A 20260-nucleotide genomic window follows, 5' to 3' on the forward strand; every position below is an offset into this window, starting at 1 on the left:
TCATCCCTCCCGATTCGAGTAGGGAAAGTTGACTTTCCTGATCTTGAAGTGATCATTCTCTTCCACTTGAAGGTCTGATTTATCCACTCAAAGTTTAGATGGATAACTTAGAAAACGAGGTGGAGTTCAGTTCTCAAACGGATACTTGCTCAAGAAGGGATCATCCCCCTGTCATGTCGAGTAACATTTCCTTGGTATTGTACGAAATCTCCAACATAGCTGACTTGTATTGCCTGTTTGAGAGAAGTTTGCCTGAAGACATTGAGCTCAACCGGGCGACGGATAGATGAATCGTTCAACATGATGGCCACGCTAATTTCGGGGCCAATGGTCCAGGGAGTCTGTGCAAGAGACGAATAATCCCCGATACCGCACTGTTTTTTCATTCGACAATAATGAATTTGGTGATCTGTCGGTGTCAATGAATTTTTCAGGCCAATGCCCAAGAACATCGTTCTGGCAAATATCTATTCGTTTCCCAACATTCTATGATTCATCTTCTGAGTCTCCTTTGAAAAATTCTTTGTCAGGAATCTGAATGTTGACGTTACCGGGTCTGTTGGGTATTACTGACTTCCCCAAAAAACTTATTGCTTAACCTGAATCAGTTTTTCGTGAACACTTGTGGCTATTTTCATCCCAAAAAAGAACATCCCCGGTAATCTTGTTTCCCAAACCGCAGTCTATTTCGAAGGCATCCAGCTTGCCTACTCAAGCGGTTCCTGACAAAAAATAAACAGAAGGATTTGAGACAGTGCATTAGAGGACCTTTTTTCTCCATGACATTGAGGAAGTTATCCCAAATAGACTTAATTTAAAATTAATCTCCCTCCTTCTTCGACAAACTCACCTCTTGTTTGTTGGTAGCATGAGGAATTTCAAGAACTATCAACAGAGATTTTGTTCTTTAAGTGAGGCTAATCTATGTTGAAAATCCGGGAAGCCCTGTATAGCTGCTTCGTTCTTATTCCGGATCATCAGCAGTGCAAAACCGTAGAACGTCTTGAATCCATGACCCCCTGGCTACTTGTTTGAACGCTTGGCTATTCAGCCATGAGCGACTGGTCAGCAGCATGATTTAGCCGCACGTCAACTTGTCGTTCTTCTCGGATTAGCTCAAAAGCATCACTTCAAGTAACATCCGGCAAAAAGTGCCAAGCGCCCTCTGGTATGCGTGTGATATTTACATAAAGAAACAAAACAATTACGAACAGCCGAATAGAGTTCTTTTGAGCTATATCTTTGTAATGTACTACTCATAAGGTTGCTGAAAATCCGTCGACAGCCCACGAACGGTTTCGCCCTTTTTGGGTAGGCTCATCAGGTAGGCGTAGTCTCCGGGTTTCCGTCAACCTTATGTTCTACTTGAAACCAAATTGCACGAAATAAGCGAATATACACTCATTTGCAAACTAACTTGGTTTTTCGAGAGACTCACCTGGAACCCAGCTGAATCTCTCGTTTGTGATGTTCTCAGGCAACGAAACCGGTCGTGGGCTGTCGACGGATTTTCAGCAACCTTATGAGTAGTACATTACAAAGATATAGCTCAAAAGAACTCTATTCGGCTGTTCGTAATTGTTTTGTTTCTTTATGTAAATATCACACGCATACCAGAGGGCGCTTGGCACTTTTTGCCGGATGTTACTTGAAGTGATGCGTTTAAAGTAATTTGAAGACGGTACACTCGCTCACGGTCCAAGGTATTGTCAAACGGTGCGCAAACGTTTACGAACCGTAGTGGATCGATCAACGCTGTTTGGTCAGTCAGCCAACCAGACCAGCAGAATCCACGTGACTGGGAAAAATTTTGGCGGTTGCGTTCATTCTTCCAGGAAGACAGCTTGCTTATTCAAGTGCATCATATTTCACTTTGTTTATCCACCACTTAGGGATTCCACGTGTGACAGAGCGTGAACAATATCCTCCAAAACATATCGTTATCACATGTGCAACTCTCCTGAACAAGATTTAGCTGGATCATGACTACTCACTGTATCGCGCCATGTTATCTAAGGTGGAAAAATGCACAGATGGAACCTATCAGAATACACATCAATCAATTCCAACTCCCGAATCTCTCAATAGCGTGCTTAGGAATAGAGGTGTAGACGTTGTTGGTTCGCACATCAGTTGATCGTTTTAATCGATCTTGCTCTTTATCAACGCTATCCGGCTGTTTCAACGGTAAATTCTCGATAATCCCTAAACTCCTCTATATCAACAAACGTTCTCTTTATCAAACGGAAGGTAGAAAAAACCGGTTATTGGAATGGAGAAAGCAAAAAATTTCATGTAAAAGTAAAATTGACCGAAAATTCCTGGTTAAATTAAATTTTACAACACAGACATGCAAGCGATGAACACCTCGAATAGAACTAGTGAGTTTCCCCCGCACGTCTGTCAATGTCTGCGCTCGTGTAAAAAATCCATTGAAGACGAACATGTTCGTCCCACAGGAGGTTGAGTACATGTGACGTGCATCAGGAGAACGATATCAGGAATCTTGGAGCGGATGGACGGAGTGACATGCCGGTGGATGTACGTAAAGCACCGACCTTGCTGCTTCTTGAATACTGACGACACCTGGGTCGTTGTAGGGATCACACAGTGGGTTGGCTACAAGTCCTGACTAACAAAACCAACCGTTAATCCGTTAGGCCTAGTCATTTATGGAGTTCAGGGGGCTAAGATGGTCAGGAGGCGTGTTTCCTCAGTAGCAAGGAAGGTAGAACATCCATTCGGTAAGCCAGTGGTTGGTGGCTCAAATCTTTTCCCAGACAGGATCTTGTACTGCTGATTCCAGTAGGTACCAGTAGGTAATTTCTAAGAATACTGGGAGAAGAAACCGGTTCATTACTCTGCAATTGGAATAAAAGACTCATCACTGTTACATCATCACTGTCTCACTACTGACTTCGGCTAATAATTCCATGAGGAATTAACCGGGCAACAGCAAATCCAACTGTGTCAGCAAAACTTCATGTATTCTTAGCTGCAGATTCCTGTTTATAATATCGATCCTGGAAATATCAACTCTTAACTCGTCCCTCCTTATGATCGAACTGGATATTCTCGGATTTAAGCACATTATGTTTGGTGCCGGTAGATTGGGTGAACTCGAGGCCAAATGAGTTTCAGGATCGATGATGTTGACACTACCTTCTGTCAGCCACATTTGTCCAGCGCGTGTAAGGCAGCTTCCATGTCGTTTCAGTACAGCAACGAATGGATTTTCGTCACGTTGCTTGATCATGGAAGACAAAGATGGGTGACTGCACACATCGCAACTCCGTGTCATACACTATATCGTCGATTCTATTCCCCAGTGATTGATTGTCTTAGGTGAAGCAGGGGTTAGATTTTTATGCATAAGTTTAGGCGAAACGCCGCGGCCTGATATCACGAGTGCGATGACTAGTGTATGTGACGCAGAGGCTTAGTGTACAGTACGCTATTGGCAAAGGGGTCTGAATACCAACCGATCCGTTGTCTTTCAATAGAAGCTTTCTGTCCCAATGCTGTTCCATCCTGTTCACATAAGTGCCCACAGGTTGAAAAATATGCAACCTTCAAAAAATGGAAATCTGATGGATTCCTTCACTGTGAAATGGAAGGTGTTCTATCTGGGACAAACATTCATGGTCGTACGCCGCAATTACAGTAGTTTGGAAAACAGGTAAGGATTTTCTTCCACACAAACATAGCAGAGCCTGTCAACGGACCGATCAGAAGTTCAGTGACTGTAATCGATCAGATACCAAAATGTTTAACAAGCCAATCGATTACAAGGTCTCCGGACCGCAAGGCAGCAGGAATCGAAAACGGACCAGTGAACTTACGGTAAGGCTCTTCCTTAATCGGCCAGTCACATGACTACACTGAGTGGGAGATACCAATCCAACCGCGCAATAATGATCTAACGATTGGGAACGAAAAGTCTGGAAGCAAAGTGATAAGCGTAAAGAATGGATCATCAGCCACCTGATCTATGGTCGGTAGTTACCAACCATACAGTACTAATCTGTGTATGACAGCTTTCCATCCGAGTCTATACACTTTTCGCTTCCCACTTTTTCATGACTTAATAAGCCAATGACCACTGCAAAAGCCACACTGCCGGAGAACTGTCTGAGTTGTCGGTTTTTGACTAGAGCGTTTGGATACAACGATGGTGACCATAGGATAGTGTAGTAACGGTATTTTCCTCAGCTTAGTTCTCGGTCTGAGGCTCCCAAGCTAGTGTTCACGTCAAAACAACCACCAAAGGTGCACAATGTCTATTAACGCCCAAAACGAAGTCAAGAACAGTTGTACAGCGCTTCTTATATATGGCGCAAGCGGTTATAACTTTCTGGAATTTCTGATGCGTTCTGGATGCGCCATTGGCAATCGGCATTTGGCCAATACTGGGTCATGATTGGCTGTTGGGTCCAGATTGTTGAACAGTCAGATCTCGACTTGATGCCGGACAGGCAAGCTTCCCGAATTCTGGGCCAACCTCGAGTGGGCCAGGCTTCTCGGCCGTAGCAGCGCCTAAAGACATGCGGTATAGTGGGAACCGCGTGGATTCCTGCCTAACAGACAGGATGTATGGAAAAAGTGCGAGTCCAAGAGGACCGTTATATATATGCATATATATATATATACATATATATATATATAATCACATTCGGCTCATCAAACAGGAAAGTACCTCTTTCCTGTCTTGACACAATCACCTCTAGGTACCTCACATCCCGTTACAAAATGAGAAGCACCCTTTCTCAGGCTTTTCACTTTACATCTCCAAAATCGTCTTATCAATGACTAAATCCTATGCAATGTGGGAGCAGGTCCCCATGCTCAGGATCACTGACAAGCGACATATTTCAAAAATGAACTTGCATAATTTGTTCCTTTTATGCCATTGGCCAGCTAGTATACACCAATTATAACCGCAAGCGGGTGAGGATGGGACCTCCACCGAACTGCGCACCCTCCACCCACCTTCATTGGTGACGAACAGTTTACAGGCTAACTGCCAAGGTCGGCGAAGAGATCAACCGAGTTACCAATATTTCGACACACTGTCGCGTTTCCTTTTCACAGGGTGATCCGAATTATTTAAGTCGCGAATACTACCGTTGAAAATTCCGTTTTCTGAGGAATTTTGAGTCAATTCCGTCATAATCAACTTATTTTCAAGCCTTAAAACTCTTCGGATTTTGTAAATATCGTAAAATTAATTGCTTAGATCTTGGAACTGCATTACTTTCACTACAATTTTTCACCAAACCGTGTGGAATTTTCTCAAACGCTTGGGGCCATGAGATCATGAAACGGTTTATATCCATCGTTCAGCTGTAACATCCTTTCGGTGCTTAGCTGCCATGTCACACAAATGAGGCACGAGGGCTGGGATACTGTCAGGTTGCCCAAGCTTAGACAGGGGAAGTCGGGAGGCAGAGGTCGGGTTCGAACCACGGACCTTCCGGTCAGCAGATTCGCGCTCTCACCACTTCAGTCATCTCGCCTTCATGAAACGGTTTAATCCTTGTATATTTTCTGGATTCATTTGGCATGCGATCCGATGGGTTTCAAACCACGCCAGTAGTTCCTGACCTGGCCATATTATTGAGCTTCTTTTTTGAGCCAGATGGAGGCTTCAACTTGATCTGATTTGATCAGACGATTGGTGTCAGTAGATACTGCTCAACCTGAGGTATCAATGAACACTGTTCACTATGCACTCACCTTTTGATTCTTTTACCGCTAAGGACTTCAAGTCAATATCCGTGTGAGTTCTGTTGCATTCGGGTCACCTTCAAAGTGTCAAAGTTCATACTGCAAAGAATGAAAGGCTACGAGTAACCTAGGTTACTGATCAGTTTGATGGCACATCAGTACAGTTATCACCAATTGATCGTGACTTGATCATGAGGACATCTTGGAACTTTCTCGGAGCTTTTTATTCCTTTACCTACAGATCTGCGTCGTCATCAAATGTCATGTTTTCGGGTACAAATAGTTGTTGATTAGAGATGAGGGCTTTGAAGGACAAACGCTGTCATTTGCGCGACAATTTGTGACAAATATTCCTGCGTATTTTTTTGATTCAGGAGCTTATACGAAAAGTGCGTGCTAACATAACGGGAAATAGCTGAGCGGTTCGCGAAGAGTACTGACCCCGAAAGAAACATATAATTCTAGAGAATAAGTGATCACCAGTTCTGCCAGACGGCGGACAGTCCTAGGTTCTACAGATCACGCTGAAGTGAATCGCTCAAATTGAGCTTCAGAGCTTTCTTACAACAAAAAATGTAGTATTTATAGCGTGAGGAGATCTCGGAATTATTGGTAGAAATTTCATCCTTTTAGTAGAGCGAAGCTATACTGAAAAGCCGAGAAGCATTGCGATCTGTTTTCTCCCTATGAGCAATCGTCAGTAGCGTGCATCTCACGAAAATCCGATACGGGTCTCGAACCAGCGACCACCCGGCTAGTAGTCTGCACAACAGTTCGGAAACAGAAACCTATCGGTAGCGAGATTGGCTCCCATCCCTCAATCAAACAATCCACATCATGTGATCATGTGTTGATTGGCTCCTCGAGTGACGACTTTCAGGAGTTTCACTCATCGAGTCAATTTTTTTCTCCCTTTGAACTACTTATAAATTGTGGGTAGTGTGTCAACACATGGGGCCGTCTGATTTAGATTCCATGATTGAAGAATGAGCGGCTCCATACCCTAAGTGTGAGTTAATCACAGCGCTGATCAACCGCTCACGGCCGAATAGTTAAGTGTTCAAACTACCAGCCAGTATGTTGCAGCCTTGAAACTCTCTTGAGTTTATTGAGGTGTACACAATCGATGGTTTCTAATAAGGATGGGACTGCTGTACACAGCTTTTTGGCTTTCCAGCACAGATCGGCTTCACATACAGGACGATATCTTCATCAAAGTAAGGCCGAATGGCCAACAAATATATACAGACACATCGTGTCTGTTAAATTCAGTCTTCAGTAGGAAAGGGTACGCATGCCATCAGCGACCGAGCTAACTTCAGCATGACGGCGCAGTATAAGCAATTCGGATTTGCTCGGATATCATTCACGGTTTTTATTGAACGAATGTAATAAACTTTACTTCAAACAGTCCCCACCTTGAGAATTCTTTGCCACAGAAATCCCATCTGAGTTAACACTTCTTACACCAGCTAGTTTACCATAAATTACCAGGCTGGGTAGGCCCTAACTAGCCCTTTCAACCCGCTTACGCAACTTTTTACTGGTCATCTTAGTAAAGAGTTTTCGAAGCTTGGAACATAAGGATGAACAAAGCAAAGTATTGCCTTACTTGGGTTCTGGCGGTCACGAAAAAAACGATGGGGAAGAGGAGTTTTGTAAAGTAAACAAGTGAAATCCAAAAGAGAGATTGAGTGGTACGGGTCATGTTTCTCCTCTGTCCAGCGGATGAAAGAGAGGAATTTTGCTAAGACGCTTGGAAAATGTTTCAAATACATAACTGACAACAGTGAAAGTGCAAAGATGAATTAGCCGGATAGTAAATCTTACAAAATTTGAGAGCTGCATATTTTGCCCCTCATATTTTTCCTGTTTCAGTTAGATACGTATTATTTTGAAATTTTCCAACTACTTTTCTCCGTTAAAACCGCTAAGTTGGTTGAATCCCCAGGCCCTATATACATTGGTCGGTGAAGAGCGAATTTGTTCGCCATTGATATAAGAGAATGGGCATTTCCAACCCTAAGTCCGTTTCGTCATTTTTTCCAAGGGACACCAATTAAAGGCGTAACAACTAGCCTAGCTCTCAAGTTCTCTTAGAAATCGCTCGTATCTCAGTCATTCAAGACGTTCTTTGGTCTGGCAACCTCCGGAATCCAGTGGTCCTCTCTTTTCTTCATGTCCAAAAGGTGAACTATGTGTCTGTTTGCTAATCGATCATGGCTGCAGACCGATTCTGTTGTTGTAAGTTCCAGACTACCTGATCGATATATGACTTGTATAAGACACTGTTTTCTGCTGATATCTTGCTGTATTTGAAATGATCTTTCGCATGAGTTAAACTAGAGAGTTTGTAAAAGTGATCCCATGTGTCTGATATTGTGTGGATTCAAACTGTAACAGATTGCGCTTGTGACCTGGCGAAGATTTTGGGGGGGGGTTTCTTAATGGCATGAGGAAAACATTGCTTCGAGCAGCCATAGAAACTGGTGCAGGCCGTAAAGACTTTTTCTTCAATGTGGCTGGTCAAAATTTCGGGTAATCTTCCGCGGCAGTAAGAAAATGTGATATTGACTCAACAGCTGAACACCCAAAGGTATTTTGAAACAAATTAGGAATTCGGTCTTGAAATCCACTGAAATAAACAAGGGTCATTTAGGTGATATTATACTTTACGGATCATGTTCTCAAAATCGCTGCTAAGACTTTATTCCTTTTCGGTATTTCGACAAGGTTTACTTCTTCAGCTGACTGCAGGAAAACCCAATTCGTCGGTAGATTGGAATCAATTCACTCAACTTCAAGAAGATCTCAAGAAAGAGAGGTAAAACAGGCAACAGTGTACGGGGCAGCTTCCCGACAGTAAAGTACCTTTTATGACCAATGGTTCGTAGAGCTTGCGATTTGCATATCACGAACATTGAAATCCATCCTTGCCAAGAACTTAACTCATGCTACATTAATCAGCCGTGGATAAACTACTGTTCATACCTTGTAAGTTCATCTAAAAACACATTTTATATCTGCTGGCAGTAAGACTACTCAGTTAAGTAGTATCTTATCGTGGGGCCGGTACTAGTCTAAAATTTGTGTAATTCGGAAAGCATGGACCAACGCGTGAGATGATGGTTTTTGTCGGAAATCCCCCTGGTAATCAAAAAGCTGTAATACTGCTGATGGACTCCGTTTTTTGCCATTTTCTTCTGAGTCGGACTGGAGCTGACGAAAATGGTTCAGGGGTCACCCCCAGACCCAGAGACTCAAACAGTGTGACCCATCACGCTGGTCAACCAGAGGGCAAATTGTTCAACCAGTAACCCATTTAGCAGTCAAAGCAAACTGTCATCCCGTTCACCCCTAAGTTCCAGTGATTGAGCCACGTAATACCGTCCTGTAGTCGTGTAATTAAGGCACTCTCGTGGGTAGGTAGAATGTTCAAGCGAAAAAGGGCACATTATTCCGTATTTCACAAAATTCGAAGACGCCAGCTTCAATCGCGGATATCCTGCTTTTAAGCGGAGTCAGGCATTGCAATATCATGAGGAAAATAGGGTGTTCGATTCCGTCATCCTTATGAACCCGCCTCTGTCCGATTGGCCTGTGCATATATTGTATTTTCTCAAATCGATTGCCTACTCATGAGTAGTAAACGTGAGGTTACCTGAAGATGTAAGTCAAGTTTTTCTGACTCTTGTCAGTTCGGAATGAAATACTAGGAGCAACTGAGGAACCCTGATATATCTGCTGATTCGCCAGTCTGTTGTTTCTGACTGCTGACCCGCTCCAGTGGCCAGTGCCTGAAAAAAGACCCACAGAAGGGAACGCAACGGCTATATTCCGAACAAGCGAGTGCGAGAGCAAAAGTCACAACGGCCTCACGCTATTTAAAGGGGACTTTCTGGCATTGGTCCAGGCTGTATGATGGGCGTTATTGAACACCCATCAACATCGACCGTGCCCCTATGAAACGCCTGAACGCTGATCACATTCGGTCGTGCTTCTGTGGCATGCATGAGGACTCATTGGCTTTTGCTGAATTGATTGAATGATTAACTGGCCTGGATGCTTGCCGGCTTTTCTGTCGAGATTTTGGTGGAGCAGTAGGTTCCTGGCGTTCTGAGGTCACTTTCAGGATTCTGCTCTTCCTGATAAACCCGAAATCCTAACTTCCACCCAGCCACCAATTCTGCGGCGTAGCTGACGTAATCAGTCGATTACCAGACTGGAAGAACTAACGGTTTAGTCTAAGCTGCCAAACATGTAAACTGTTGTGTCACGTTTTTTCTCGTTATTTAGGGTTATGCATACCTGTGAACCACGTCAGTCTCAAACTAAATTGATACCTAGAATTCACTAGATGGGTTTTATTTAACGAGTTTTATTTTCAAGACACTGCTCAGTGTGGATATAGTGCGAAGGGTAATGAACTTTCCCGTTTAGACTTTCACCGAGTATAATCAGAATCTACTTACTTGCTATGTGGCGTTTCGCCCAGACTCTCTGATACGGGAAAAGTGACAACTACAGACTAATTCGAACTAATCGATAACCAATTGATGATTGTAGTAGTTATATGGCCGGTTGCTCTGTTGCTTAACATCGCTCATGCGTACAACGAAAAGTCTCATACACGCAAGCACACATACGGGTGAGCACTGTCGAAGCTTGCCAGGGCAACTGGATGTTGTGTACTCTGGTCGTGTAGCCAGTTGCCAGGCAAAATCAGGCTACCGCGCCATGCAGTCAGACATCTTGAACAGCTTGCTTTATTCACAGTGTTTCTCTTATGATTTGTCGAAATATGTGTAATCTTTTTCATACAACGGTACTTGTTTGTGACGCAGTAGTCAGCTACTGCAGTATGAAAAAACTTGAAAGCAAGCTCTTAGGTATGTCATTTTTTGCACTATCGGATTACGCTACTCTGGTTTACTGAAGAAGCACATGGGGACGGTGTTACGTCCTAACGAGACTATCCTAAGGGATCAGGTTACAGCTAGGCGAAAATAAGCAAGAGGACCACAAAATATTTGAAAAGATTCAGAAATATTGTCTGCAAACACCGGTTTTGCTGACACTTCACCACTAACGAAGAAGTCCAGTTGAACAAACCAGTAGAAAGTGCATCATTTTAAAGTATCGATAAGTTTCTCGAAGGTGTTGAACTTCCAAGGGTGATTAATTCCTCATTCGGATCGATATGATGGAACTTGAAGCCAGGCTCTTATTGTAGTAGTCTGATAGTTTCGAAATGGGTAAAGTTGTACGGTACGTAAGCGATACCAGAGCTACTGTACTAAATACTGCGTTGAAAGAACATATCTATTCAGATCATCATCATCATGAAGTGTATGACATCTGTGTTCAACACTGATGCTTCGCCACCGTAAAACGATGATTTATTTGAAAGCCTTATTGTGNTTTTGAAAGCCTTATTGTGAAGAAAAGAATAAAGGTAGACAGGGCAGGGACTTATGGCTAGCTTACTATAATCGTTCCGAGGTGCCTACACCCCCAAACATTCATTCAGGCGATCTGGATAGCAGCTGATGACAAGAACGCCACTGACATTGATTAGCAGCCATATCTTGCAGCGTATCCAACCAGGAGCAGTGGGAATCACGTTATCCTCATTCTGGTGGGCGAGTAGCACCAATAGCACCCAAGCGTTTCGTGATATTCATTCTCACCCTGTCAGGTCAAGGGTTGGCCAACTCTCTGCTTCTTTTATTACTGTTGAGTAAAACTAAGTCACCAGCATTTCACCTTTAAATCAGAACGTATAGGAAGTTTTTATCCATCCTTTCGGGCATAGCAAATGTATTTGATCAACAGAACGGTTCCAGTGTACAGTAGTTCTCACGGCCGTAGTATTGATCGTATAATCGTTACCGTCTGCAAGGCAGTCAGCGTAACCGGACCACAGGATTCACCACTTCACTTCTGATGGATAATCACGATAACCTGAAATTTTAGGGCTCAATATTTCTTCGTTTACTTGGACAAGTAAGAAACAATGCGAGATATCTCGTACTCAAAGCACAATTTACTGTGATTGTGGGGTTTTATACGCCAGCGATGAAGACCAACCACCAATCAGCGAGGCCTGGGAGCAACTCGATTGGTCTTTAGTTCGAAAGCCAAAACAGTATGGAAAGCATCCAAGCTAATAACTAATCTGCATGGTTATCCGTGATCAGCTATTCTCCAGATACCGCACGGGAGATATTTGTCCTTGAAACGCAAGGAAATCAACAGGGAATTCTAAAATATGGTCAGTGAAGGTGAACTTGCCTAATTGCTCAGTAATGAGCCACCAGTATCGTTCAGTTATTCAGTGTGCCAATCTGGAACAGTCCAACAGGAGTGTTCCATGAAAAGTGGATAAAATCAGGGCACCAGTCTGAGGTTGAGACTCTTTTAAAAGGGACAAAACTGAAGTGAGGAGCGTCATGTCCAAGGGTATTCATCACAATTACAGTGATTTCTTCAAATTAGTCCCTTTTAAGTGACGATAATCTTTTCAGGGAGGCTAAGAAAGCTTTTCCCATTTCGAAGAGCATCTGGAAATTTCTTTCCTCTTGGTGTTTTCTTTTGGGGGATCGTGCCATATTAGGGAATTTCGCGTACCTGTGGTGAACTAAACAATGAACGAAAATCGTCGCTAGGAGTTCAGTGTCACCCGAAGAAAAATGTATGGACCGCTGTCCACTGGTACGCTATATTATACATCATACCTATGAGACTAAACTTCGGTCCTATCACACGATAACTCTAGTTTTAACTGCCACAGTCAAGCCAGTCTTTTTTCTTGAATTTTGACATTCATTAGTGTCATCTTTGGTTCCATATGGTTCTCCTGTCGCCTTGCAGACACACCATCATTTTTTACTGAGAACGACAATGAAAGAGACAAGATTCGTCACCTATCCCAGGTTATTTTGTAAAATTTGAGGGGATACGATTGGATAAAAAGAACTCATTTGTGAGGAATAACATCTCAGGGTGGTCAATCTTGGAAAAGTCTACTTCGTCAGGATTTTGAATTTGTCTTAGTTTTGTTGAATATTTCAGCAATGTGCTGCAGATAAGGCAGGGATGTTTGAGTGTGTGTTGCTTTTGAAGGGTATCCCCCATCGGCGTGTGCAATGTGAACTATACTCACTGACAAAGTTGACCCTTAACCTGTGGCCGGATTTCGGAGTTCCTACTGTGAACTTATCCCGCCAGTGAAAACGTTCTGGGTAGAGAAGCCAAGGGATATTGCATGGTTGATTCCTCCTGGTTTGAAGTCAGCATCGTAGATATTTTGTGAGTCTCTGGCTGTCTTTCGAGAAGAGAACGAACACTGCTACTCAGCCATGGGTGAAAATCCTTTGAGTGATTACCTCGTTCCTAGAAATGACAGTGTACCATGATCGTTCAGACAAACTGAAGGCCAATGTGATTTCCTCTGAGCAGGTTGGCGACAGAATACAATTTGAAATTGGACCCCGAAATCCGTCTACTCCCCACAAACCACAAGGTTTGGAAAATCTAAAATCATAAGTCCCATGGGACTTCCACCTGGGGAGTTGGAGCACGCCAACATCGGATCAATGGACGTAAATGTGTGACTGAGGTGCGTTGTGCTGCCTTCCGTCTAAGCGTGAGGTAGTCACACTGCTGATCAGGCACTCGTGGCCGGAGTGTATGGTGTTCCGCTACCAACAGGTTCAATTCACACTAGAGATTCGTAAGATGGCTGTGCTAACTGTTCTCAGTATCGGGGAAACAGGCGTACGGCACTTGTCGGCTTTCCCGAATTGGACTGTTTTCGGGAAACACACTCATTTGCAAATCAACTTGGTTTTCACGAGAGACTCAACTGAATCTCTCGTTTATGATATTCTACAACTAAATGTGCTGCACACAGGCCGACTCATGTTTTAGTTGGAACCGTGACGTGTGACAACCAGGTGGGTAAACTGGATCGCTTCTTAATTTTATTCCACGACAGCCCATGACCGGTTTCGCCCTTCTTCGGGCTCATTGGGTGGGCGCGGTCCCCGAGTTTTCCTCAACCTTATGTTCTACTTGAACCCAAATAGGACTGTTTGCGAGAAATACACTCATTTGCAAATCAACTTGGTTTTCACGAGAGACTCAACTGAATCTCTCGTTTATGATATTCAGTTGAGTTTCTTGTGAAAATCAAATTGATTTGTAAATGAGTGTATTTCTCGAAAACAGTCCTATTTGGGTTCAAGTAGAACATAAGGTTGAGGAAAACTCGGGGACCGCGCCCACCCAATGAGCCCGAAGAAGGGCGAAACCGGTCATGGGCTGTCGTGGAATAAAATTAAGAAGCGATCCAGTTTACCCACCTGGTTGTCACACGTCACGAACACAGAGGTAAGTACTGTTAGCCATACGTTTTATTCCCCAAACAGCAAAATTCAAACAAAAAACAAATACAGAATAGATGAGATGCATGAAAAAATGAGTGTGATAAGAAAAACATGAGTAATATATAAAATTTGACCTATTTATGGACAATTGCAAGGCACTAGTAGCGGGACGTAAGGGAAAATATGCTAATTTGTCGCGTCCATTGTTTTCAAACAAGCAAAAATGGACGAAAATCAAGCATGTTGGGGTAATTCTTTATTCCTATTTTAATTATGTCAATACGTAGTTGATGTTGGTCACATGGCACGAAACACAGTTACTTAATTAAGCTATGAGTAGGGCATTTTTGACCATACATGGTATCTATTTCAAGGGTGATAGATCCCCACAGTAGATGGGCAAAATGTAGGGGAAGACAGACGGTAGTTGCGATGACTTGCTTCGGCCCCAAGCAACCATTGCTTACGTGCGTGATGGCCGAACTGCAGGGGTGTCTCCCTCAATCTCTTTTCCAGAATAGAAGCAATTCAGATCTTTTGTCGGTAACAGACCATTAACCACAACCAAATGTTTGTAATGGGCTTGGAATTCACCCAACTCTTTGCGCATAAAAGCTATTTCAATCGATCGCGACTCATTCAATCTTCTCAATTGCTCTAACCGTTCGGTGATGCGTAATTCTTCAAAAGATGCCTTCAATTTGGCGAATCGAGTGGCAGCATCTTCTCCATTCACGGGGACGGCCGATTCTCCGCCTGCGGATTCAGCTAGATTTGGAAAAAACAACAGAGAGGGGAAGCGAAAATACACGCGTCTTTTTGTTGTCATCAATAATTCCAAAGGTCCTGCAAGACCTCGCCTCAAAAGCATTGAAAAGGATTTGATGTTTATCCCTCATGGTGCACTGTTCACATCAGCAACCCTAGAGGCTCGGAGGCTTGTCCACTTGGCTGGGGTACATGTGATTCATCTCGCATGCGGAAGGAAACCGTGTTGAAAATGGCGCATAATCGATCAAGGAAACCAGCACAGTACCGGTTCCTGACATGGCGGCTTGGGTTCTGTCCGATAATGTTAGCTAAGGACGCTAATAGTTTCCAAAAAGAACACAGACACTGAGTTCACGCCCATCCTGTCTTCATAGAATCTTTACTAGAGCATTCTTTCTCCTTTATTGAACAGTAATTGAACCTGGCGAGTTTTCTATTACAACAGTAATAATATTAATAATAAGGCTGTTGTCACCAACTTTCTCGTTTGGCCGATTGTGGCAAACATCTCTCTCAACATCTGATACAACAGCTGTGTAAAGTTACACAATCGCGTCCTAGTTACTAGTGTTTATCGTCACTTGGCTAAAGAGCCTCCATCGGCAGAGCACTGCCTAAAACAGTGAAACGGATCTGGGGAAGATCATGAGCTTGAGCGGAATTGGTTGATCCACAACCTGCGTGACAAGACACGGTGATGGTGAGGTTCCTCTGCATGGTCGGAACCGATCATCAGGTTTTGAGCGTGTGTCGCTACAAATAACGTCAACTTATGGCTAGCGCATGAAGTCATTCTTGCCAGGTCTTTTGATACTGACATGTGTTCGACTTAATCGCTACCCAAACGGCCACGGAGCTAAATCTCCCGTGGCTCCACGCTTCGAACTCCGTTGACCTGAATCGAGCGCACTTCTGACGTTCGCAGAGAAATCGTTAGTTCAACCGAATACACCAGTCTTGTGGTAATACGGCTTGCTCTGAAATGTAGGCTGTTCCATCTCACCCGTCATCATCATCAAAGACAGCAACATCAGTGTTGGCACTGACGCCAGAACAGAAGAAGAACAGAGAAGGATAGAAGAACCGAAAAAGAAGTGGGTAGATGAGGAGACCTAAAGCTGGCCTATGTCAAGCATTCTGAGGCAGCTACACTTCCAACCGATCAATCAGACAATCTGGAAACAAACTGAGAGCACGAACGCCACTGACATCGATTAGCTGTCATTTCTTGCAACGTTTCCAGCCAAGCGCAGACGGGGCCACGGGGACTCCATCCTAGAAGGTGTACAACACCAACAACACCCAAACTCTTCGTGATCTCTCACCCATTCATATTCCCCTTGGTTGATATTCCGGCCATTCCCGTGTACCAACTTACTCAGCTGTGCTTTCAACTTTTTCATTCGCTGCAACATATCGGCGGCGTTCTCCATCATTTTCTTCACTTCTCCTTGGGTCACTGTCACGGCGTCTATGACAGTTGTGGCCTGCTCATCTAACTCCTCCACCGCGCGTGTGGCTTCCTTCACTTTGGGCAGTATCTGTTCGTCATGTTGCCTTTGCATTTCCCTTAATCGGTCTCTGTTTGCCTCACTGTGGTTTGTTGCCTGATCGATCTGGGGGAAAAAAAGCAAAATATACATTGTATCTGATTTCAAATCCGTTTAGTTGGCAAAGGAGAATGAGGAAAACTAGAGTGTGGTTGTTGCGGGTGGAAAAGATGCCTGACGACGGGTGTCAATCCCGCCTTAGCTTCCAAAGGGAGTGTTGTACCAACTCATCTGTGGCGGATGCCGGTCACGGCCTTGTATATACAGCTATATCGCACATTGGTTCGCCGTCTAAAGGATTCAAGGTTGGGATCTGTTAGTACACGTAGTGAGCACTTATGTGAGTTCAACAATGGACCAAACAGTGGTAAGTTACTTCGATAATTCACAGTTGGAGAGCTCGGTTCGCACCTAGGTTCAAGCACACACAGTTTCTTATTCGTTGGTCCTACTTTATGATCAACTCATCAGATTCTTCTTCAGGTCTGATTTATTGCACCTCCCACCTCCGCCTTCTCGATGTCATTTGAAAGAACTCTGACTTGTCACAGGAGAAACAAAGTCCCAAACGAATCAGCAACTAAAATAGAGGCTGCCTAATGGATTATAAATAAAAAAGCCTCGGTACTCTTTCAAATTGAGTTTCTATTTGGGTCAAACACAAGCCACAAGCGATCCTGGTTCGTTCTGGTCTGCAACGGATTAAAAAATCGGTCTTTTTGAAAATGGATTCGTTCAACCATAGAAGGTGATTGTGGATTCGTTGGTCCCTTTGAAAATGGATTCGTTCAACCACAAATCTCCTCACACTACCAACAATGTAGTTTTAATTCATTCCCCGAGATAAAGTTGGTTAGGTCAAGCTGCGTTACCAAGCCAACCAAGCTTACGAAATAGGCATGCCATCCCTATGTGTGGCTAACAGACTCACCAGAAGTCGGCGCCACTGCTCACCCCAAGGCCGACTTGAACCACGTGAGTTTATCGAAGTTTTTGGGCTTACTGCTGACTTACTCACAAGTGGAATGGGGATATCACAAGCCGACGTCAAAAAAATACAGACGCATCCACATCATTCTGTGTCCGTATACAAGCAGATATGACAACTTTATGGAGCAGCGGTGACTTCCAACTAACTTGTTTGCCTAATGAAATTAGCAAGCGGCGTAGATTGAGTGCCATATTGGTAATGATACAGAGTGTCGATTTTATGAATTTATTTAGTCACGAAGCAGATTAGAACGGGTATAAGATTTGATACCAGCAAACCTAAGATCAGTTCTAACTATGCTTCTGACAATCGTAATCGGGTTTTAAGGTCATTAGGGGCGGAAATACTGAGAGGAATGCTACTATCCTTCGGGATTTCGGCTGTTTGTCAAATTGTACTCATTGAATTTGGAATGTCACTTACTCAAAACTTGAAATAACTGGTTTTTTTGTTCATCTTCTCACTTAAAAGGATCTGACATGAGTTATAGCGCAAGTGTTCAGGTTTGTTGCAATAGCGGTCTTGATTTTGCGGAATGCGTATTCCCCAGACCGAAGGGAAGAGGCCCCAGCAATGATTCACGAAACTGAGCACAGTCCGGATAGGTCGAAATGATGTGAGGTCGGAGTACCAGTCAACCAGAGCACCTATCGAATGTCTGGGGGAGGCGCTCTTGGTTGAGAGTGGTGACGTATTCCACCATCGTTTGCTTGCAGACTTCAAGGCCTATCTGATTTCTTTCGCTTGCAAAACCTGCGGCCCAAATCATGACAGAACGTGGCCACTGTAGTCCTGCCTACTGGAAACCGTTTTTGCTTTCAAACGTAATCGCAATACTCTATGTAGCCAATTAAACCATTCATAGTGAAACTATTCTCACTGACCTATTCACAACACCCCCATCACATCCTGCTGCAGACTTCGTACAGTTTGAGTTCAAATGGAACATAAGGCGGACGAAAACTCGAGAACTGCGCCCCAAAAAGGCCGAACCCGGTGGTGAGCGGTAGAAGAGTTTTCCGCAACATTGTGAGTAGTGTCCGCGAATACCTTGAGTGTTGTACAAACTGGAACATGAGGCGGTTTATGTACAGTTGAAGTATACCATAAAAGAGAGATTGAGCTGGAATCCAGATGATTCCCGCCGTCAAAACTAAATGATGTATAAATGAGTGCACTTCATACGTCCGGGCGGCTTGTCCTCTTTCGTTTTTCCATCCTCACGGACCCCCAGTTCTTTCGCGGAAACATCTACCGATTCGCTTTAATCTCCAACTTAATAAATTCACCCTTCCTCTGAATGTTGGCAGAAGTAAACCACGTGAAACTTGAACGATTCACTTGATTGACTGTATCGCAGTACTGTGATCTGATGAATTTCGCTCATATACAACGTGGGCTGGCGATAGGTGGCTCTCTATTGACCAAGTAAGCTGCACATATCAGACGGGTTGCCCATACAGATGCAACCATGAGTTTGTTATTTAAGTCCTCAACATGATGATGATGATGATGATCCCATCTGGAACATGACAGCGTCCTCGTGCAAATCATCTGGTCCGATGAGCCTGCCGGTGTAACGGTGATACTACTGATTGGGGAGGCATACGAGTAGTATGTTTTCTCGTAAATCCACTTTGCGTCTATTACAGAATTTGTGGAGTCGCTTTGTAGCATTTGCTTGGACTTGAGCAACAGTCAATGAATATCCAGGAAAGTTCAAGAAGAAGCATTCAAAGAGAAGATGTATATCCAGTTTTTTGTAAACAAGATGCATGTGAGGGTTTTGCTTCCCTGTCCAATAGTCTGTAACTGTTCAGTTGGCATTTACTAATAAATAACTCCGCAGCGAAGGCCTTCTTCCTTTCACCGGTAGAAGCATGACAAACCGGTGTTCGACCACACCCAGGACAAACACATCAAAACGTCACACTTTCATGGCAAGCTATGAATTTTACTTCCGACTTGCTGAGCATAAGACTTTTGAACTGATCGGCCTACCGTACAAAGTTGTTGACTGTAAGGTAAGACTCGACTAACAATTAAAAGAAAAACCGGGTGACCATCACAGTATCTTGCTGAGCACAAAATATGCCGACTTTGCTTCAAGGGGATGGCCGTCTAGGATCGCACAGAGATCGTTTTGTGTGACGGGAATCCCGCCTACACACAATGCCGCAGAAAAATAGCCATGGGTCCCCTCTCACATGACGGGCGGTTGGGTCAAAGAATGACTGTTGATAGGCTTCCACAGGAAGCAACGTTCTGTTACTGTGCAGCGTAAAGAAGAAGTGGGGGAATGTTTCAAACAGCCGACGCTGGAGACGATGCGAGATATCTAGGAAAATTCTTCAAAATGCTGCTAGGTCAGCAATATAGCTAGATCGATTTCGACCATTAGTTGAATGCTAGATTGCCTAGGCAGTTCTCCCAGGACGTTTCCAAATACGTACATGTTGCACGGGTCACCAAGGCCATGAATAATTCTATAGAACAACAGTACACCCGGACTTATAAATAAAACCTTGTTGCACATTACATACCTTATCGTCCAAGGTGTTCAGAAGCGCTTGCAGCTGGTCCGTACGATTCTTTAGTGCGGCTGCCACGAAGAGCTCCTGTTCAGCTTGAGTTTTGAGATCTTGCACACTCCCCTCGACAGCTGTCAATCGTTTAATCAAGTCTTCGCGTTTGGCCAGTGCCTCCGGAACCCGGCTTTTTGTTGTAGAAATGTGATCCTCAAAGTCTGAGAGGGTGGAAGGTGGATTTTGTTTGCAGTTGAACAGTTAACTGTGATGAATTATACATTATATATATAATGTATAATTCAT

General features: G+C 43.8%; 1 protein-coding gene across 1 annotated transcript in view; it reads right to left on the reverse strand.

The window, feature by feature from the left end:
- Nucleotides 1-4414: 4414 nt before the first annotated feature.
- Nucleotides 4415-20260, reverse strand: part of T265_15345 (hypothetical protein) — a gene marked incomplete at both ends in the record, with an annotated part of 90174 nt that continues 74328 nt past the window's right edge. The window contains 4 exons of the mRNA XM_009177672.1: nt 4415-4577; nt 14585-14873; nt 16267-16504; nt 19973-20175. Coding sequence (XP_009175936.1) covers nt 4415-4577; nt 14585-14873; nt 16267-16504; nt 19973-20175 — 893 coding nt within the window. The remainder of the gene's footprint in view (nt 4578-14584; nt 14874-16266; nt 16505-19972; nt 20176-20260) is intronic.

Source organism: Opisthorchis viverrini, assembly GCF_000715545.1.
Source record: "Opisthorchis viverrini unplaced genomic scaffold opera_v5_448, whole genome shotgun sequence".
NCBI lineage: Eukaryota > Metazoa > Platyhelminthes > Trematoda > Opisthorchiida > Opisthorchiidae > Opisthorchis > Opisthorchis viverrini.